Source organism: Lycorma delicatula, chromosome 4, assembly GCF_047948215.1.
Source record: "Lycorma delicatula isolate Av1 chromosome 4, ASM4794821v1, whole genome shotgun sequence".
NCBI lineage: Eukaryota > Metazoa > Arthropoda > Insecta > Hemiptera > Fulgoridae > Lycorma > Lycorma delicatula.
Genome location: NC_134458.1, coordinates 60,057,402 through 60,081,303, shown reverse-complemented (window position 1 = coordinate 60,081,303; position 23,902 = coordinate 60,057,402). Strand labels below are relative to the sequence as shown.

Here is a 23,902-nt window from a genome sequence, read left to right as displayed (position 1 = left end):
AACCAATGTGTCAGCAATTTGTGAAAGACTTAAAAGACAGTTTGGTGGGTGAGGAAATGATAACAAATATAAGCATCTACATACGGAGTAAATTTTTTAAAGGAATTTAAGAACTTTTAGAGAATGTGATGAGAATCAGAGAAGGGCCCAGTAAAAACAGCCATTCCCAGAAACCAGCAAAAAGAAGTCAACATTCTGTCAGTTTTTATAGGATAATCCACACACTCATATGACGGCTACAATTTATGAATTAAAAGTGAATTCTACTACAACATCCCTCTATAGCTCACACCTTCTGAGTTCCATGTGTTTGGAACCTTAAAAGAAGTTTAAGAGGGTAAAACATTTTGTTCCAATGAACAAGTCATTGAAGCTGTTCGAGAGTGGGTCAATCAGCAGCCAAATGATATTTTTTTTTAAAGAACACAGAAGCTACCCAAAAGATGGCACCTGTGTATTGAAAAGGAGGAAGACTATGTTGAAAAATAACAGTATGTAATTTACTTGCTTTGTGCTATTTTTTGAATAAATAATTTATGTTTGAATGCTCCTGAAATTTGGTGCCATACTGATCTAATAAAACCGATTACTGAAATATCTGGGTTTGACCATAAATTTCATCCTCGGTTGGCATTCATGTACATCTGCAGAACAGGTCAGGGTCAACATCTGCAGAGTACATCTGCAGAGAACATCTGCAGAGTAGGTCAAGAAGGATAGTCTACCAATTCTTCATCAAGAATGCTTGCATTTAATACTATTAAAACAATTCTATAATACTACAGCGGATTCAAAAAATGGCACTGAAATATATGATTCCAGCAAAATTATTAAACTGTTAAAATCTTTTGTTCGTAAAATAATAATGGTGTAGTTCCAAGCAGATTCTGTAATGCTTAATAGCCTTTTGTTTAAATACTTAAAAAAGTATGTGATATCAAAATGTTATATTGATAAAAACTACTAAATAAAATCTGTAACAAATTACAATTTTAGAATGACACCACAATTACATAAAGAAACATAGAAATCCACAATTACATGTGGAACACAAAAATAAATTTGTATGAATGTACTCCTGAATACAGTGGATAAACTCTTGAGTTTTTCTTGAAAACTTAGGGATGTGAAATCTTACACTAAATTGAAAAAGTCAGCAAGATCTCATCTACTAACCAATCCTTCAGACAATACATAAATTATTTCCAGTACTAAATTAGCGATCTGAACAAAGTATAACAACTTTTAAGAATGCAATGTTCTCTATTTCACAATTGTATATTAATACATCAAAACAACAATAAGCCAAGCTACCTTTATTGATGCTGTCTGAATTTTGTTGATTTTATAGTAATTTTCAATTACAATCGTAAACTTGGATAACTTTATAAATTGCTCTAAGACTTAATGCAAACAGTTTTCTACTAGAATGGAATCAATTCATATACATTTTTACAATAAAAAAAAAGGTTTTTTTAGTTGTAACAGGAAGGAGTTTAAAAAAAAACAAAACTGCATATAACTAATAATACAAAAAAAATGTATTTTCACTCGCTCCTTTTTCATAAACATAACAAGCTAATAAAAAAATAATAAAAGGATTGTACAGCACAACAAAACCATACTTAACTTAATCACTAATATAAATAGGACTGCATTTATAAATTTTATTGCAATAACAGTCACATTTTAAAATAGCATTCAATTTTATGTATATTTAAAAGCATAAGTGCACTTATGCATTACACTTATTATTTGACATTTACTAACATTACACCTATGCATTTACTTTCGTTATTATATGCTAAGTCCAAACTGTAAAAGCAGGTTTCAACAGCAGAACTATGCTACCCCCTTCATATCTTGAAACAAAAATGCAAGATCCTAGATAAAATGGTAAAATCCTACAGGTTGGTTCCATCAAAGCTCACAGGAAGTAGCATCCTAAACATCAGCGAGTGTTAAGTAAGGATAAATTTTGTATCTGAAACAGCATTAAAAACTGGTTCCCCAAAGATCACCCATACCAAAGAATGCCAAGTACAGTTCCATTAGATGCTATAGCCATTTCTATATGATTAATGACATAATAGCTGATAACTTGAAAAAAAAAATAATAAAATAAAATAATAACAACAATGTAGCTGCAAGCAGGTCAATGATTCATTCAGCTGAAAATAAGAACATTAATTCTACGTCACAATGAATTTTGATTTATGTAAGACTCAAGCCTTATTTTAAAAATAAAACTTCCAAAAATAATAATTTTTCACATATTTTATGAATGCCATCATTCAGGAATAGACAGCACAGAAAAGAGAGAAGAGTGAAGTTTTATATTAAATTTTCATTATTCAAAACAAAATGTTTATTGTTTATATCAATATAATAGCTTTAAAAATTAAAAATAAATAGTATCATATAGTTGTATAATAAGCAAATTACTATTTAACATACTTAATTATCTTTAGAGATTAAACATTTAATGCCCTTAACTTTCCTTAGCTGAGCTATGTCTATGTCATCTTTTTAACAACATAATGACAGTATAGCTACACACATAATAGTTTACTTTGCTGTATTATAATACTAATTTTACAGCAAACTCTTTAAAATTGTTACATTTTCCTTAGCTTCCCTTAAAAATCTAATTCATAAATGAAACGTCAGCAAATAATCTATATTTTAAAATTTTGATGCAGATCACTTTAAAGGCTGGACAAACATCAGAAAATAGAGGAGAAATGGAACTTTAAATCAAATTTTTAAAATAGAAAAGAAATTTTTTATACTACTAAAAAAAGGAGAGAAGTAATTGTCATATATATTACAACTGATGCAGTTGTTTTGAACAATTAATGTCTAGTGTTTAACACCTGTAAAGTTTTTATCTGAATCATATCCGACTTGTCAATTATTAGGAAATCGATTTTGAAGTCACATTTTACTTTTAAAAAAAAATCCCTTACAGGCAACAAACAGCTTAGAGCATATACTCTCAATTTTAGTAACTCAGATCAGTAATAAAATAAATAATGATTTTAAAAGGATAAAACCACTGTCATAATCTTACTTTGCTTGCTATTAATGCAATATATCTTGGTGATATCTTATTATCTACTAACTTTGCCACTTGCAAATTTTCAACATTATTTTCTTTAAGAAAAGATAACACATCTAGTAAGACAAAGGCCTCTACTAAAGACTGCATTGACATCTGTAATATTAAAACAATTTCTATTAACAGTAAAGAATCTTTATACTCATTCCAAAGAGGTTTTAAGTTATCAGAAATGTTTTTGTAAGTAGCATTATTGCGATCAATAACTTGATTCGATGAACTATCAATAAAATCAAATCGTTCCATCACATCTTTTACAAATGAAGTAAAGTTTACACAAGAATTTTTGTTAACACCACGTCTATGTCGCTTTTTAAGCTGCAGACCTTCTGTAAAAAATAAATAAAAAATTTTACAATTACAAACTTTCCAGATGACAGTAAGCAGAATGTAAATTTTAACAAGTTGTCATATAATAACCACAAAAAAATGCACTATTAATAAATAATGGGGATAATTACAAATACTACTGCTTACTGGTTAATAACACTGATTAAAGGTAATGGGTTATTAAGACAAAGGATTCATCTTAGCCAAGTTTAAGCAAATAGATTTACTGTTACTGCAGCACCACGGACCAAGAGACACCAACTTCTACATGATTTTAACTGTATATTTTATTAATTTCTGGATTATTACTAAGTTGAACATTTATGAAATTAAAAAAAAAAAAAACATCAAAACTATTCAAAAGTATGAAATTTGAAGGAAATATAGTAAGGGCTATATAAAAAAAATAAAACTGTGTTAACAAGACAAAAAACATGATCTGTGTTAATTAAGCTAAACAGACTATAAGGAAATAAAAGAAACTATTTTATTACTGTTTATTTTTATTTTTAATAACATTTATTCTATTTATTATTATTAGTTAGAAAAAATTGTATTTTAACTGGTTTCTGACTACAACAGGCTCTTTCTGGGTGATGTAAAATTTCATTTTTAAGGTAAATTACATGTTAGGAAAGAAAATTAATGTTTGTCAGAAACCTAAAATCTTTATATAATTGTTTTTATCTTTCACATAATTTTGTGATCATTAATACCTTTCAATACAGAAAGTGAAAGATACATTTTTGTAACTTTCATATACAATTTAAACATATTTATTCATTTTATTTATCAGGGGAAATGTTTTCATTATCTCCATAAAACAAATGGTGTAATCCATATAGCATTATGAGTAATTTTTTTTTTAGTAAAAAAAAAAAAACATGTACTACTTTATCGCTAAATTTTAATTCCTCATTTGTAATACCATGTAAAACAAGGAGTACCATAGACAAGCAGAGAAAGAGTAAAAAAAATTCAAAAATGTTTATTACAAAGTAAAAATGCTGTTCTATAAAATACAGAATAATTTCTAATCAGAGTACAATAATTCTTACCAATCATGTATAAAATATACAAACAAAAAATCGGATGACTACACAAAAACAAAACACAAGGTAACAAAATGATAAATTATACTGTATTGATCACATAAAACAAAATATCACATACAGGTAAATATATTTCATCATCTTATATCATACACATTAAAAAGAATTAAAATAGGACTTGTCTAGTAAGACAAGTCGTTTTGCATTTAAGTGATTATTTATCAATTATATAACTCAAAATCAGAAATTTTATTATATTTTTACAATAATAAATGACAGAATGCAGTAAATACCTTTCCCGATGTAGAGTTGAAGAACAGCTCTAGACATAACTTTAAAGGCATTATTTTCATGATCGCACTTAGACCAGCATTTCCACCTAGCATTGCTTTCTTGTGAAGCTAATCGAAGAAATGGCCGAAAAAATATCTCTTTGTGTTCAGGTTTACATAATAATCTTGACAGCATTTTGCTTAATGGAAAATTCTTGAAATTAGAATAAACAACATCTTCATTACACAACATAGTTGTGTTTGTTTTATAATCAAGTAAGGACATTTTATGGTAGCAGCATGGCATCAACACTGTTGAACTTATCAACGGTGTTTTCAAAAATGTTTTAAGTGCTGAACTAGTCAGATCACCACATGTATGTAAACCAACCACACACAACCCATTTCTAAAACAAATCAATTATTTCAATATGATTTAATACCTAGTGATTTTAATTAACTTTTAGTATAAGAATAGAAATACTAAAAATAATATAAAAAGGAAACAAAATAATCAAAGCAGTTTAGTTATACACTTAAAATTAATAGAAAAGCAACAGAATCTCCACCTTTAAATGCAAAAAAATTTAAACAGATTCCATAATGCAACTTGTCAAAAGAGCTTCTCATACTTGACAGAATGAAAAAACCTTCCCATTAACAATGAGGCTTTCTAGAATAAAGCAAGTTATGTGGCTTCTCAATTACAAGGCTATATTCAATTGCTGTCATTATCATATCTAAGAAACTAATAAACCTTATTAGCCCTTGATCAGCAAGTTGTGAGTATTAAATGCACCTACTAATTCAAAATTTGTTAAATGTTGTATGTAAAAATTGTTTTAAAATGTCAAATTATCAAATGAAAAACACTACAGAATGTAGTGTTTTTCACCAATTATCATCTCCAAGAGCTATTCAGAAATTTAACTTCCAGTCCTCCGTTTTGCGCGTAGGAGTGGGGTTAGTGATTTTATTTTTGCTCAGTTGAATACCCCAGTTCAGAGTGGTTATAGTAGTATTATTGAAAATATCGCTGGCTTGTTTGTTCCTGTAATATTCTCATTTGAATGGTTGCTGTCATAGAAAATCCCGCTGATTGTGAAGTGCATGCCGTCATCTGTTTCCTTCACACAAAAAACTTGTCAACTGCTGAAATTCATTGTGAACTTTGTACAGTATATGGAGCAAATATCATGAGCGACAGTCCAATAAGACAATGGTGCCGTACGTTTCAGGAAAGTCAAACAAACATACACAACAGTGAAAGAAGTGGTTGACCCTCAATTGTCACAGATGAACTTGTTTCAAGTATTGATGTGAAAATTCAATAGTCAATTAATTCACGATAACAGAATTATCCAAATCTTTTCCTCACAATCACGAACAGTGCTGTATGAAATCATAACCAATAGGTTAGGCTTCCACAAATTTTGTGCCTAAGGTTCTTTCTGACAAACACACAAAAAGAGGTAGAGGTCAGCACTAACCTTCCTTCACCATTACCATAATAAGAAGGATGAATTCCTTGACCACATCATAACAGGTGATGAGATATGGGTTAAATTTGTTAACGTGGATAAAAAAACTCAATCAATGCAGGGGGGGGGGGGTACACCAGTTCTCCTCAAAAATCTTTAAAGGCCCATTAAATACTTTTTTCAAAAAAGTTGATGGCATCAGGTTTTTTGGGGCTGTAAAGGTGTGATCTTGGTTGATTTTATGAAAAGAGGATGACAATTAATACAGAAACTTACTGCAAGATGTTGAAGAAATTGGGAAGGGACATACAAAACAAAAGACGTGGCATGCTGAGTTCAAGCATCATTTTTCTTCATGGCAACACTGATTTGCATACTGCAACACGCACTCAAAGCCAAATTGACAGTTTCAAATGGGAGTTGTTTCTTTTGTTCACAATAAACAAAAAAACTACCTGAATGACTACTTACATAAATAATAACATGTTATTAATAAATAATAAGTAGATAAAATACAGATATAAAATACAATTAAATAACCTACGCTTAGAAATTAAATTAAATAGTTCATAAATTAATTGACAACAGACTGCCTCTAGCGGGAGAGAGTCATGGAGGAACCATGTGCAACAGCTCTCTCACACTAAATAAAGATATACTGCTAAATATTAACTAATAATCCCTCTATTTTATTAATAAAATTAAATAAATATAATCTATGCTTTGAAATTAAATTAAATAATCTGTAAATTAAATGACAACGGACAGCTTCTAGCGGGAGCTGGGTGCAATGGCTCTCTCATGCTAAATAAAGAATCCTTTTTTTACTGGTAAGTATTAACTAATAATCCCTTTCTTTTATTAATAAAATTAAATAAACAAAATCAATAAATAATCATAAGTAAATGAAAATGCAAATATAGAATATAAATAAGAATAATCTACGATTAGAAATTAAATTAAATAATCTGTAAATTAATTGACAATGGACTGCTTCTAGCAGGAGAGAGCAAAAAGTAAAGCTGTGCTTTTAGCGTGGAGGGAGCCATGTACAGCCACCCAGCACACCACATTGATCCCCTCTGCGCCAATAGCAGCTAAAATAAAAATGCAAGCACATGTGACAAGCAAATAAACCCACGCACCATCTTTTTTTATAGTGATTTTGGTGGTAATTTTTCAGGGATAAATATTTGATTATTCAAATTTATTTATCAAACTATTTAGGCGATATTTGTTGAGTCCTTTTTTTAAAATCATGCAAAAACAAAAGACATAATATTGGTAGAAAATCTACCGATGCGAGGCGAATGCCTACATCGCATTTACATAAGACTATGGAAGAGCATGAGGATCAATTTTACACAATGCTACACAAAACAGGAAAGCCACTTTAAAGTTCAGATCTGCTTTTGAATATGATCTTCATTTGGATTATATTAATAGTAAAGATTTACAAACTGGTGAAATGATTAAATTATGCAATCATTATTTTGCAAAAAAATGGAAAAATGAAGCACCTGGCATGTCTTGTTCTGGTGGGAAAGTTTCACTTCCTACACTTAATGAGCTACCAGAACCAATCAACAGTTTCATTTTAGATCTCATCTTTTGTCAAAATCATTTTCTCGATAATGTTGGAAAATACAACACTTTATTTCAGATGACTTCTTTCGGTACTAAACAAATTGTAAAAGGGAATTTTATGCCTACATTTAAATTCAAGGTCAAGTTAATCATAGCATAGGAAGTTTATTGCCAGCACCTGGTGCAAATCACCAATTTTTACAATTTACTTCCTTTCTGATGCTGATCAAACTTCTCTTTGTATTAATATTGTTCCAAACTTGAAGGAACTAATAACAGCACTTCAGCATGTTTTGCTGGAACATAATAATTTGATCAGATAGTTTAAATGCAATACTGACAACACACCTTTGAGTAATGTGGAAGATTTTAAATAATAATTCATGCTGATCATGTACCTGTTAATCAGCATAGGAGTCACTATAATGCTCCAACTACTAATGAAGTTGCTGTTTTACTGGCTGATGAAGATAAAAGTCCTGGAGATATAATCTTAGGTTGTTGTGACAGTCAAATGTAATGTGTGTCTGAGATTCATCGCTCTTATGATCCTTTACAATATCCCCTTATGTTTATAAAAAGTTAAGATGGTTATTATCTAACTATTCCGCTAAATAATAATGAACAAAATAAAACAATCTGCTGCATGCAATTTTACGCTTATCAACTTATAGTTCAAGATAAACTGGCAATTGTTTACATTACAGAAACTTATTTAATCAATATTGTGTTGACATGATAGCCAAAATGATCACTGAAAGATTAGCCTTTTTTCACAATAATAAAAAAAAATTACATGCTGATAATTAAATTCATCTTCGAGATAATGTGCAACAAGACATCAATGTTAATGCTAACAACATGGATCAAAGTGTCATACTTCCCTCATCTTTCACTGGTTTACCACGGTATAAGCGTGTGAAAAAACAAGATGCTATGACATTTGTGCGTAAACATGAGTGTCCAGATTTATTTAAAACTTTTACGTGCAATCCTGAATGGCCAGAAATAAAAAACAAACTATTCACTGGTCAAAAATCTACTGATAAGCATGATATTATATCCAGAGTTTTCCATTTGAGAATGAAAATCTCCTAAACCTTATTAACAAAAAATAAATATTTGATTCAGCCACTACATGCTAATTGTCTAATGGAAAAAAAAAAGATTTGGAGGTTTACCTCATTGTCAGATATTGGTATAGTTAGTAACTAAAATACAACCTGACAAAATTGATCTTATCATATCTATTGAACTCCCTGATAAAAATGTTAACCCATTATTGTATGATATTGTTTGTATGACACATATGTAAACATATGTGTCATGGACCATATGGTGTATAAATGGGTCATCACTTTACATGATAAATGGCAAATGTTCAAAAATGTAACCTCGATTGTACATTTACAACACTCAAACTGCAGATGACGGTTACCCAACTTATCACAGAAGTCCAGAGGACACAGGTAATATAACTTTAAACATGCAAGGTAACACAACTGATATTGATAATAAATGGATTTTCCCACATTGTCCACTATTGTCATGTTGCTTCAACACCCATATAAATGTTGAACTTTGCATTTCTGTGCAAGCGATTTGATATATCTGTAAATATATTACTAAAGGTTCAGATCAAGCAACTTTTTTGGTTGAAAATCGGAGATGAATTGAATCAGTACATTAATGGTAAATATATATGTACATCTGAGGCCGACTGGCAATTTTTTGACTTTCCAATGCAACTATGTTATCCCACTATTGTTCACTTAGCATTTCACTAAACTATCAACGTATTTATTTCTCTCAACAAAATCTTAGACGAGTCCTTGGAACTCCACAGGAGACTACTCTTATTGCTATTCCAAACCAAAGTGAATGCTTTCATCTGCACATGTTATTGCATAATGGTTAAGAACCTACATCTTTTGATTACTTGAAAACTGCTGATAGTGTGCTACACCAAACATATAAAGCTGCTTGCACTGCACTTGGCTTATTGGAAAATGATAATCACTGGAAAGACACGCTTGCTGATGCTTCTATCTGTCAATCTTCATCTAAATTGAGAGAATTATTTGCAATTATATTAGCTTTTTATCATCCTGCCCAACCAAATGTATTGTGGGGAATGTTCCAAAAAGATTTTACTAAAGATATTTTATATCAAATCCGACATCAAACCAAACATTGAAAGCGGTAAATTAATGGGTGGTATAACTTTCATGTTTGCTGTAGACTTTCGGCAAAAAATTGCCTGTCATCGCAAGAGAAACTAGGGCTGATGTTCAGGCATGTCTTAAGTCATCACCCTTATGGAAGTTTGTCCTCACTATTAACTTAAGAACGAATATAAGAGTTCATCTTGGGGGTAACGACGCAAACTTTCCCTTACAACTACTAAACACTGGAAATGGGACTCTTCCTCATAATGATGGTTACATTTCTGTAGATGAAAACAATGCCGTTGTGCAAACAATGGATGATCTCATTTCCAATACTTATCCAGAAACTGGTAAGCTTTTACAAAAACCATATGAGTGGCTTTGCAATAAGATCTATCATAACTCCTCAAAATATTTCTGCATTTGAAATTAATAATATGATTTTAGAAAAAGTTGAAAGGTAAAACAAGGAATACTGATCTGTAGATTCTGTAATTAATACTGAAGATGCAATCCACTATCCTCTAGGACGTTTTAATCCTCTTAATCCTGCAGGTATTCGAGCTCGTAGTCTCAATCTTAAAATGGGAGTTCTGATTATTTACTACCAAACGTTAACCCTCCAAGGTTATATAACAGCACAAGATTGCAAATCAAAACTATGTGAAATCACATCACTGAGGCTATTATTTTGACAGGTCCAGCTGCAGGAGAGCTTGCTCTTATATCCTGCATTCCAATGAACCCAATAGACTTACCATTTCAATTCAAGAGCTGTAAATCCCTATAAAACTTTCGTTTGCTATAACACTCAATAAAGCGCAAGGCCAGACATCCAAACACATTGATTTGTATTGATTTATGATCAGACTGTCTTTCTCATGGGCAATTTATGTTGGACTTTCCAGAACTGGTAATTCAGGAAGTCAAAACCTGGCTTCCAAATACTCTTCAGATCAATATTTAAAAACCATTTTAGGGTTTTAATTCTGATTTTTTAAGGGGGGGGGGCGAAGATATTTGGCGCTGTGGTACAACCAATACAGCCACTGCCACTGTAACTGTATGTGTGACTAGCTGCACCTAACTCCAGTTACTTGACTAAAGAACATAAAATAAAAGAATAGACTGCTACAGGAAATGCAAGTAACCATATAGCGCAGGTGAAGCTAGGATGGGGAGCTAGTAATAATATAAAATTACAAATAACATTACAATAAAAAGAAAAAGAAACATTAGTTTAAACACATCAATAGCCATATGAAGCCGCAAACTACATCTGTGCATAGGTAAAAGAAAAACCAGAACCGGCTACTTAGTAGTATTGCATATACATCAGGAGCATCATCTGCTAATAATTTTCCGATCCTATTAATTATTGGTTTTTTTTTTTTTTAAGATAACTCAAAAGCCTTCCTGCGATTAAAGGGATCCCTCAGGATAAAAAAGCATTCTAACCAGGATAAAAATAGCACATTACTGATAAAAGTTTTACGATGACCATCTTAAACAGACTGTAATAAAAATTCTTTCAGAAATTACAGTAACTCAAAAGTGTTCTCAGGCTTTCAAAAGGAACAACTTGTCTACCCATGCAATTATATAGTTTACAGAAGTAACTGACTTGAGCATAAAATCTTCAACCAGACCCCTACTGGAAGTAACACAAGAGGAATAAAGACATGGGCATCCAGTTAGCAGTAAATATGACACGGTCATCACACTACAGACTGGAATTTTATTTAGTGTTAATTTAATTTTGAATTATTCACTAACATTACCACACAAAAAAAGGGAAATATGTACATTACCCTCTATATGATTTAATGGACATGTTGAAAATCAAGGCCAGATTAGTTGAACAGATTTTAATGAAAGCAGTGTCAGATGATTTATTATCTCAGAAGTATAGCATGGCACTGTTGACTTAGGAAAATGAAACTGTAATAAAGATGGTTAAATGTGTATTATTATTATTATAGTTCTCCAAAAAGATCTCTCCATGTTTTTTTTTAACACAATGGTTTTATTTTAATTCTATGAAGGGTCAACAGATTTGTTTTTAGGTTTGTTGACAAACACAGACTAGTGATATGATCGAGTAAATAGAGACACTAGAATCTGACCAACTTCAAGAATAACTTACTCTATTTTTTCTGTAGGCTCAATTGTATAGATCCACAATTTACAGGAAGGACTTTGTTTCCTGGTCTCCACTTCCTTACTCTATTATCACAGAACTAAAATAATGGCTTTCTGAAAAAATTAACTATGAACTGAACTTCATGAATGTGATAATACGAACTCCCTGTTTTAGTGCTACAACATGTTAAAAATTTACTCATCACATATTTTTTAAATATTACCAAAAAAATAATAAGCTATTATACTGTACAGCTACTTTTTTTACATACAAGCACCTATTTGAAATAACACAAAAATGTTTTAATTTTTATTGAGTAGTTCATGTCATCAAGTAGTCTGTAAAACCATAAATTAAAACTAATTTTTTTTCCAGATGACACACTGTTTCAAAACCACTTAGTTATCATAAACAGAAACTCTACAGATCCGTGATTTATGAACATGCAACTTGTAAATATGTATAAACCAATCATAGATATTGATGCATTTATTGTGGTTTTTAAATATTTAATTTTTTTAATAGACAGCAGGAGAAATGTTTGCTTTCAGTCAGTGAATAATTAGTGGAACTGCGAGTGAAGTACCTTTCACAAATATTCAATTTTAAATTTTATACTTACACAAACTTGACTATGATATTTACAAAGCTACATGTACATAGACAGAGCACTGTCAACATCATAATATTTTTGTTCATTAGATTACTTCTAAGTGTTAGGATCATTCTAATTATATTTTCAATACATTTTATGGCAACTTTTTATAGATTGAACACTATTCTCATTTTTATAGATTTCTCTCACCGAGGTCGAATTCATTAATATTAGTCATTGTTGTCTACCATCTGTACCTCCCAACAGCCAATTACATTTTCTATAAGTTAAAAAACAAATAAGATGACCAACTATGCTGATGACAGAGACCAGTTAATAGTACATCCTTTCTGCTCTTTGTTTATTGGTACAATCTTTGTTACAGATTATGATATATTATACAAATATATTGTACAAATACTACACATCACACAGAATATAAAAAACAGAAACATTCAAACAACTGGTAGATGATGTACTGAAATTTGTTAAATGTATTAAACAAAATTTCATTTCTTACCTTGACAACTTTTAAGAAAAACACACACATGATAAACAAATAAATACTAAGAAAAAACTGCAAAAATGTTCTTCCTTAAATCCACAATTATGTAGAATTCATTATCTAGATAGACTTTTCAAATCTTTTTATCATACTGACTTAACCATAAGTCAAACTCATTGTTTAAGAAGTGGTTTTGATAACACAGGGGAAACAAATAACATTGCATTACCTGTCACAGTGATATAAAAAATGTTACTGGCATTCTAGAAAAATATTTCTTAATACCAGGCATTCAATCTCTATACTATTAAAAACAATACCCAAGTAAAAATATAACTTGCATTTAAATAGGGCCAACAAACTAAAAAACCACATAAGAAAATGAATCAGCAATACAAATACAAGACCAGAAACCGAGAAATAAAAAATAAACTAAAATATAAAATGCATGCTTTTCCGTACCTCAAATTATTTTTCTCTGCAAATGATTGGGCGATTTTTATCAACGAAACAGTTGATTCTTCACATAATTTTAACGGATGAAAGGTAATTTTATTCGATAAGTTAGATGACAACTTATCAACTTGATTTCTAGCTTTTTCAACAAGATTAATATTACTTTCAATGCCGAGAACACTGTATCCTTTCACTGCCAACAATCTGTCTACATAACCCTATAAAAACATGTAAATAAATAACAGATAAATTATCTATACTTATATATAAAGACTTATGATTGCTTATATTAATAGAATGATCTGTAAAGTTACTGCATAATGATAAAACATACACTTATTATCTTTATAACCTCAGGAATGGTAATGGCAAGTGTGACAGAGAAAAACTTGTCATTTGCATGGCAAGCAATAAAGAAAAACTGGAAACCACTTGACTTTGAAAATATTTGTTTTCCTTTCCTTTTTATAACAAATTCAATCCTCTGAATAACAGCTCTCTATTTCAATATTTCAGTGAACAACACTACATGGTGTAAGATAGAAAGAATATCAGGTTTTTAAAGTTATTTACTATTTCTGAAATTTGATTTGAAGTAATTAATCACAAAAAAAATGAAATAGTAAATCTTACAGTTTTCCCTACAAGTGGTCAATGAGAGCACCTTTTATCACACAACACACATCCAACTGATAAGAAAGATCATTTCATACTTTAACCAGCATGTCTGGAGTAATGTAAGTGACAGCTGCTTCAATCCTGTGCCTCAAATCGGGTAAATCAGTAGGTAGCAGAGGCACACACACACACACAAGATCCTTTGTAAAACCCCAAATGAAAAATAATGTGGGGTTAGATGGGTGACCTTGGAGATCACTGCAAACAAGCTCTGTCATCAAGTCCATCCAGTGGTTAGGAAAAGATCATTCAACTGATCCCACACAGTTATGCCAACAAGGAGACACAATTTCTTGTTGTCAAATAAAATGCACTGGTCCATCTTGCAGTTGAGGAAAGAGCCATGTATGCAGAACATCCAAATATACAACTCCTGTTATGCTTGCTTCAGCAAAGAACGGCCTGTAAACTTGCCATCAGAAATTGCCTTGAAAAAATTCAATTTTGGGTAATCCCTTACTCATTGTAAGAGTTTATGGGGATTTTTCTGACTCCCAGATATGGACATCATGTGTGTTAACTTTTCCGCAAGATGAAATGTTGACCATCACTAAACGCAATACAGTCAAGAAAGTCATCATCATCTTCATGCTACAATATTTCATAAGTCAATACATACAATATAGTTCGTAGGTGTCAAACCTTTATGACCTTTGACAGAGGCATTGCTAGCTCGCAACTAGCCTTCCTAACAGATTTTAGGATTACACAGGAAAGATTCCCTGTCACGTTAAAACATTTTCTTGAGATACTCTTGGTTGTCCCGTACTCTTCCCTTTACACAGACATCTGGTTTTTTCAAACCCGCCTACATCTGATTTCCTGTGTACATGGCTCTTTCTCAACTGCAAGATGGACCAGTGAATTTTATTTGGCAAACAAGAATTGTGTTTCCTTGTTGGTATAACTGTGTGGGATGTTGAATGATGTTTTTCCTAACCACTGGATTGGTCTGGATGGACTTGATAAGAGAGCTTCTTTGCAGCAGTGGCCTCCAAGGTTACCCAGTCTGACTCCACATTATTTTTCCTTTGGGGTTTTATAAAGGATTTTGTGTAAGTGCCTCTGCTATGTACTGATTTACTGGATTTGAGGCATACGATTGAAGCAGCTATCGCTTCCATGATTATGCAATCGACAAATCTTATTGCCACTTAAGAGGATCACAATTAAACTTCCTAAGGAAAGCACATTAAACTGTAACTACAGATTCACATTTAGCAAATTCCAAAACATAGAAGACTTTCTATTCAGGAGCCACTATCTTTGCTAAAAGTGCTGTCAAATGGAAAGGTAGGGAATCAACCTACAGCCACACATACAACTAAAACTGTCCTTTTTGATCACTAATTTTAGCCTTAAATCAACACTGTATACCTTATCCAAGAGATATTATAACAAATCAAAACCCCAATACTCTTTTTTGTATCCAGTATATTCATTGTTTCATTTAGAAAACAAATAATTTATTTATTTACTCTTTTTTAATCAATAAAGTAAAGAATGACTTGGAAAATCAATAGCTTCTTTAATCAAAAGTTCTACAAAAATAGCTTACAAAATTAGTTGATTAGAAATTATGGTTTTAAAAATGTATGTAATAATCAGGAATTAACTGTGAAACTTCTTTTTCAAAATAGTGAAGCAAATACTTCTTGTTTACGCTTTCTACAAGGCATGTATTTTTAATTATTAATGAATAAACAATTTTGAAACCATTTTGAAAGTGTAATTGCCAACTACTTATCACTCTTTTAATTCCTTTTATATTACTTAATCAATATTTCATAATCTCACTTCCTATTTTCTTGTTTTATTTTTTCTATCGCATGTGCTTTCATAGAAAAGTACTACTTCAACAGATCAGTAAGCTCAATATATTATGTATAAAGAATATTAAAATTAAAAAAAAAAGTCTTTTAAAATTTCATAGAGAAGTCAAACTGCATACTCTATCAATTTTTATTTAATTCATCTCTTTATCGAAATCATTTGGGACAATTTAAATAATGTCAGCCCTAATATTGATTATGTCAGGATTAGTGCAATCAGTAGCCTGCTAAAGAGCTTGTTCTGGGCCATCAAACAGGAAACAGTACCCGGGATATGTATAGGTAGATGCACAAACTAAATCACACAGAGAATTAATTTGTTAATAAGTTAATTATTCTATGGGCCCTGCCATTCTCAACAAGGATCAAGAAAAGCCTAACTACAGTTTGAAGATCCAATAACGGAGAAGACAGAATAAAGGATAAGGAAAAGAGCTCACTGGTAAAAGAAGAATGACCTACCCACAGAAGAATAGCAAAATGAGAAAAAACCTTAGAGTTGCAAGCCCTGCCCACAACACTCAGGCTATTTTAACCTGGGATGGGAGTAATATAGTGCTGATAACTGATTTTTTTATTTACTGGTTTAAAGTGCTTAAAAGAATTGCTTTCTCTGAAAATTAAAAATTACCTGAGAACAAGCTAAAGCTATCCCACGGAACAACCCAGATCTCTAGAATCATATGTCATAAGGAAGAGTCCAACTGAACTATATAAATCATTCAAGCAGCCTTTCCACCAGGAATTATATGATGATTTAACTACTTTCCTTAATGTAATTTAATCCTCACCTTATCTTTTTTGTGTATACATTGATATGTTGTGTGTAATATGGTATACTGTGCTGCAAATTAACCAAATTTAAAAAAGAAAGGAATATTATGGATCCCTCAGAGGATTTTAAAAGGGTGAGGGGATTTTTAACCAATTAGGATCTTTTATTTTTATCAGTCCACAAAATAAAAATAATGAGTACAGTCATTATTACCATGTAATATGACATGGATTTCTAATGTACAGGTTATTGGTCTAGGTCTTCTGCTAAAAAACTGTCAACTTATATCACTGCAAATATCAACGTCAGTATAATTAATAATCTACACTATGAGATGCTATTTAATAAAACGCTTATTTTAATTTTATTTAGTTTCTATTTAATTATTTTTTGCTTCACATGTGAAATTAAAGCATATTCAAACAAATAAACAAAATGGGAAAATTTTTTCATGAAAACATCATGACATTAGAATGTATTATCAAGATCATGTTATATAGATTATTATCAGTAACATACAAGTGAAAGATCAAGAATTTTTTTCAATTACTCTCTTTGTTTGATTTATTGAGAAAATAGCAAATAAAAGTTAAAAGGGAGTAAAGCATTAAAAAAAAAAGAAATTATTTTTATAATACAACTTAATACTACACAATAATAAAAATAATAATTATTATTATAGCAGAAAAGAAAATCTTTAATATTGGCATCCTTTAAAAATTGTTTCAAACTGTTTTGATTCACATTTCATACACCCAGAGACCTCTTTTCAGACACTCAGATGCACCCCTTCAAATTTAGAAAAATACATTCACAAGAATGTTTTATCAAAGCTGTTATTTCTTAAACAGGGATTTCCTTCAGTAAGCCAGTCAACAAATAAAACCTTAAGAATCAATATATAAAAGAATGGTATAATTTTATACATACCAAACCAGATCCAACATCAATTACACCACTTGATCCTGACTGCTTGCAAACCAGGTCAACCAAGCCAGCAAGGCTCTCAACTTCACACTGTTTCTTCGGTGACAGACCACGACATAATTCTTTATCAATTTTATACTTTGACCACTTATTATCAAACAAACTAATTAATGATTCTATACTCAGAGAATTACACTGTTTAAAGAACTCCACTAAAGATTCAGGCCACTCTGGCTAAACAGAAACAGACATTATTATAAGCAATCCATCGTTTAACAATCACAGAAAATGCTGTAATTATTCACACAATCCTATTTTCATGATTATTACTGGTTTTTAATTTAACAAAATTCTTTCAGATTTATAATGTATAATAAAATGATAAAATTGCTATTTTATTTGTGAATTCAAAATTTACACAATTAAATGAACAAATGCATCACATCAACATTGTTCAATGATGCATACTTGTAAATGTGTATTGCTGTTTACAGTTTATTTAGTTAATCACACTAAAAGATGAAAGCTATCTTTGGAGTGATTGCATTTTTACTGCCTATAAAAATGTGGTTAATGGATCTGATCGAAGCCAACTATATGCTACCGTATGCTACATTCACACCTTAGGAAAAATGACTGTGTTTTCTACAGTTCTATAAGGACACGCTAAACCAAACCCTTTAAAGATAAGCAGTGCTTTAATTTGTAAGTACAAATATAATGTAGTACACTTACAATGTAACAAAACTAGTTTGAAGGTGAAGTGACAAAACTGTTTCATACCAAGGAATTGTCTCAAAAAACAAAGGTTCTGCAGAAGGGATAACCAGTGGTCATCTATACCAAATGATCAGTTACAAAATTAAAATGTTGCTGGTAAGATTTACTTATTTTTTGTAACAGTCTTATCACATTTGAAGTTAAACACAGTGGTTATTTCAATTTTAGGATGTTTCATTTTTTTTGACTGGCCATCCTGTATGAGTGCATCAGCCAATTTTGGCACTTTTTGAGGTTTTCAAAACTTGTTCATTTTTAAAGAAGTTAACTCCAAACAAAACCATATTAATCTGCATAAAAAGTACTATATTTATGTCCAGAGCATACTTTGGCCTATTCTAAAGGAAATAGCTACCTAAAAATAACTAAATATAAATAGCTAAATAGGAAATTATAAAAACACAAAATCTCAATTTCGGAACTAAGTATTTTTGAGATAAAATAGAAATTCACCTTCAATGTTTTTCTGGGTAGAGACTTCATATGAGACTACTGCCTGTGACTTGGGGGAGTCATATACTTATTTTTTAGAAGCCTCTAAATATTATAATCTCCGATGGGGAGTCTTATTCTTTAAGACTTTGGAGGTTGGCATCCCCATGCCCCTAGCCTCTGCAGCTTTTCTTCCCACTACACCTAGAGCTGCAGAACATTTTACACTATACACATACACTACTACACCAAGAACACTACACAAATTACAACATACACCCTTACAGAACTACACAACAACATCCTACACGTTTTCTTCTTACATTTACACCCGGTGATGTTGCAACATCTTACAAAACGCAACCATAACCCAAGGTGGAAACTATCATGCCAATGGGTGAATAGTTCTATGTCCTCTAGGCACCAGAACGGACCCAGATGTATTTAGCTCTAGCTCCAGTACATGTGTGCTCTGTTGGAGTGGTCAGTTATATCACCAGCACTAATGAAACTAATGGAATTTCAAGTACACAAATTGTCTAGTGAAAAGACCTCACTCGGCGTTGTCTGATGAGGATAACAGTTCAGACCATAATGTTAATCTAAATGATGACAAATCAGGTCTGCAATACAAGAACATCAGATCTATAGTTCTTTGAAATAGTCAGGAAGGTGGCTCCCTTAATAAGGTCTCGCCCTTCCTAATAAACAAAGTTGTAACAGGTTCAAGTAGTTCTCCAAAGAACATTAAGAAGTTACAAGGGATCAATTCTGATCGAAACATTTAATTATGAGCAGAGTCGATCTATCTTACATCTCCGTAGTATGGGTAATATAAATATAAGCGTAGAATGCCACAAAACCCTAAATACGAGTTGGGTAGTAGATAGACTTTATAGATATAGATGTCACTGAAATAGCTGATGAGCTTCATCCCCAAGATGTTGTAGAAGTGAAGCGTATAATGAAAAGGCAGAACAGAATGGAAAAACCAACACCTTCTTTCATACTGACTTTTAACCTTCGAGTCCCACCAGAAAAAATAAAAATTGATAATCTTTCAGTTGGAGTATAACCTTTCATTCCCAACCCTCAACGATTTTTTAAATGCCAAAGTTATGGTCACACTACAACATCTTGTTTGAAAACAGAGATCGGTACTCAATGTGCTAAGGAAGGCCACAATGATACTAACTGCCAAGAAGATGAAAATTGTGCAAATTGCAGTAGTTCACATACAGCCCACTCCTGAGATTGTCCAACTTTTAAGGAAGAGGAAAAGGCAATTCTCAGAATCTCTACAGAGCAGAAACTATCTTTTCCGGCGGCACACAGAGAATATAAAAAGACAATTAACTTAAGGAACCTGTTAAACCAGATGTATCTTTTGCCACCACTACATCAAAATAAGCTCCTACAAATTTATGTAATCAGCTGTGCAGATCCTCCAATGAGCTAAAAAAACTTATTCAGATGTTATCTGATCAAGTTGCGTCACTTACAGCCACTATGTCAAAGCTGACAAATATGCACAAGAAGTCATTCGTTGCAGTTTGTGAATCCAACAGTGGAATCCCTCTGAGAGTTACTGTCCCCAAAGTTTTACCTGTATGGGCAGGAGTAATTACAGTTGGTGGTAACCCATCTAATAAGCTGTTAACGAAACCCATGTAACCACCCTCTCTGGGATGTCATCTGCAGCATACCATTCTACCAAATCTCCTCCTCCATCATCATATACTGGAGGATATGGTTGAAGAACTGCTCAACCCTAGGGCATCAAAGTTCTTTAAAATCAAAAATACAAAAAAAATAACTGGATCACATAGAACTAACTTTTATATATTTTTCTGAAATTCTTTACCTTTAACTACCTTTATTTATTAACATTATTCAGTGGAACATTAGAGATCTTTGGTCCCACATTGAGGATATTAGTGTTAGCGCACCCACATGAACCACTAATCATGTGCTTCCAAGAAATGTATCTTTTACAACAGGATGCAGTAACACTCAAAGGCTATTTCAGTGAGAGATGCAACTGTCTAGTAGGCAGTAGAAAGAGTGGTGGAGTTGCTATTTTCATGAGGAATGAGGTGTTGGGTACAAGGATTCCAGTAGCCTCTCTTATTACTGCTGTTGCTGTAAAGTATCCTCTTCAAATTGCATATCTGCAATTTTTATCTCTCACTGAACTCTGAGTTCAATGCCCTAGAAATCTCAAATTTCCTCACACAAATCCCATCGCATCATTAATAGTAGAGACTTCAATGCCCACCACATTTCCTTGGGCTCAACTTTCTGCTCCTCTCAAGGAAATATGATAAACAGAGTGAGACAAGACCTTTGTCTACTGAATGATGGGTCACACTCATTCATTTTCTTATCACCTGGTACGTTGTCCAACATCAATCTTTCTGTATGCTTACCAAGTTTACCTCCCTTGTCTTAATTGGTTTAGTTGTGATGACTTTCACAGTAGTGATCACAGGCCAATTATTATTGCTTTTGGTGTCGACTGCGAAGTGGAAAAAAGGCGAGGTGGATTGTTGAAAAGCCGGATTGGAATGGTTATCACAAAGCCTTCCCAACACAGTATGATGATGGCACAGACATCCTTGATCAATTTTCCTTTTTTATGTCCATGATACATGAGAATGCTAATAGATATATCCCACAAACATCAGGTAAACCTAGATCTCTTTCCGTTCCTTGGTGGAATGATGATTGCCAAAACGCTATTAGCAATTGACGGCAGGCAATATGCAAATTTAACAGCAGCCCTACAACTGAACATCTAAATTTATATCGCAGGGCTAGAATGGTATGTCGTCGAGTATTCTTGGATGGTAAGAAGAAGTCATGAACAAAATATGTGCACACTATCTCACACACTACTCCCATGTCTACTGTGTGGAAAAAGATTCATGCAATTTGTAGATCACTGAAACAATCTATTCTCAGTCTTATTCATGAAGAACTCTTTTCATCATCTTCAGTAGTGGCAACTGCCTTGGCTAATTCTTTCCGCTTGGTGTCTCTCACTTCATCATATAATAACGATTTTCAGAGGTACAAGATACAGGTGGAAGTATTATTGTTAAACATTGGTGATTTTTATTTGTTAAACATTGATGATTTACCACTCCTTAGTTCGTTCCCATTTAGATTATGGTTGTCACCTACTCTTCAGCGCGTCATACCGTGCTTAAAATGCTGGAGCTGTACATCATGCTTTCCTTTAGGTTGCCACATGTACCTTTAAATCAAGCCCTGTCGTAAGCTTACTTGTTGACTGCGGTGCCATCACTTTGAGATAGATGGGATCAGATTTTAGCATCTTATTTTGCCCATCTCAAAGGACAGCCAAATCACCAGACTTTTGACTCAGTCCTTAGGAATCCTAATTTAGGAAGGTATGAGGACCATCCACATTGTACTGCACCTGTAGGTGTTCATACCCGATGTCTACTGCATCATATAAATGTTGACACACCTTTATTTTTTCCAACGTATCAGTGCTCATATCCTCCATGGGGAATAAAACCTTATAAATTTTATGTTTGACCTTACGATATACAATAAAGAATCAAACCACCTACTGTCTTCCAGCAAATGTTGCACTACATTCACTCCAAGATAAACCCAGACGCAGTAGTATACACTAATGGATCAAAACAGAACGATAGTGTTGGTTGCACGTTTGTTGTCAATGATAGAACTTATATGTTTGGTCTACCTGGTATTACAAATGTGTTTACTGCTGAACTATACGCTATAAATAAGGCTCTGAATATCATTAACCCTAAGTACCAAAATATCCTTATTTGCAGTGACCCATGTAGTGCTCTCCAAGCATTAGAAAATTTTTATTCTAGACATCCTATTGTCATCAAAATCTACAATGCAATCGCTGAGTTGAACCATTACAAGAGACAAGTGAGTTTCTGCTGGATTCCTAGTCATGTGGGAATTCCAGTTACTTAACGTACGGATTCCACTGCTAAAGATGCATGTAATCAACCTCCCTTCACCACTCGTATTACTACATCTGACTTTATTAACTGTATAAAACAGTCTCTTCAAGCAAAGTGGCAAGGTGACTGGACGGCTACCATTGATAAAAAAAACTCCAGCACATTAAAGATTCTGTGCTGCCATGAAACTCCTCATCCAGAAAAATTTGTCGTGAGAAAGTGCTCCTCTGTCGATCACAGATAGGACACACCAGATGTGCACGAGTACCTCATGTCAGAAGGACATGCACTACTATGCATACGATGCAACTGCCGCTTTGACTGTGCACCACATACTTTTGATATTTCTTTAACTGTATTTGTGAGTTTGAAATGCTAGATGAACTGCCATCTTCATTGTTGGTTGCTTTAAAGAACCTGTTTCAATCAGTGATCCATAGTATTCAAAAGGAAATTAACTTTAAATCACAAGTACTACGTTTTGAATTTTCAAGAGAACATAATGTAACAGACTTATGACATTAGATTAACAGACTTAATCTTCAGACTTATGTAAGCCTGATCCAACCATACTAACACACAACAAAGAGAACGTCTGAAATACTGGTAAGTAGCTACAAAGTCTGCCAAAATAGTAAAAATTGCAAGAGGAGAGGTGTTACTTCTGCTAACAAAAGATAGCTGGGAGGAAGAATGGTTATTCAACTCTACTAAAGTAATGGTACCAGCATTCCTTTGTTAAGTCTGGGGCTGGCAAAATTCCTGTGATAAAACTAAAAATATTCTTACAA

General features: G+C 32.3%; 1 protein-coding gene across 1 annotated transcript in view; it reads right to left on the bottom strand.

Moving 5' to 3' along the window:
* Window positions 1-1,519: 1,519 nt before the first annotated feature.
* Window positions 1,520-23,902, bottom strand: part of LOC142323444 (methyltransferase-like protein 25B) — a 33,913-nt gene continuing 11,530 nt past the window's right edge. The window contains exons 3-6 of the mRNA XM_075363063.1: window positions 17,926-18,156; window positions 13,717-13,928; window positions 4,797-5,182; window positions 1,520-3,450 (exon numbers count right to left, since the gene is read on the bottom strand). Of these exons, the coding sequence (XP_075219178.1) occupies window positions 3,062-3,450; window positions 4,797-5,182; window positions 13,717-13,928; window positions 17,926-18,156 (1,218 nt within the window). The 3' untranslated portion in view covers window positions 1,520-3,061. The remainder of the gene's footprint in view (window positions 3,451-4,796; window positions 5,183-13,716; window positions 13,929-17,925; window positions 18,157-23,902) is intronic.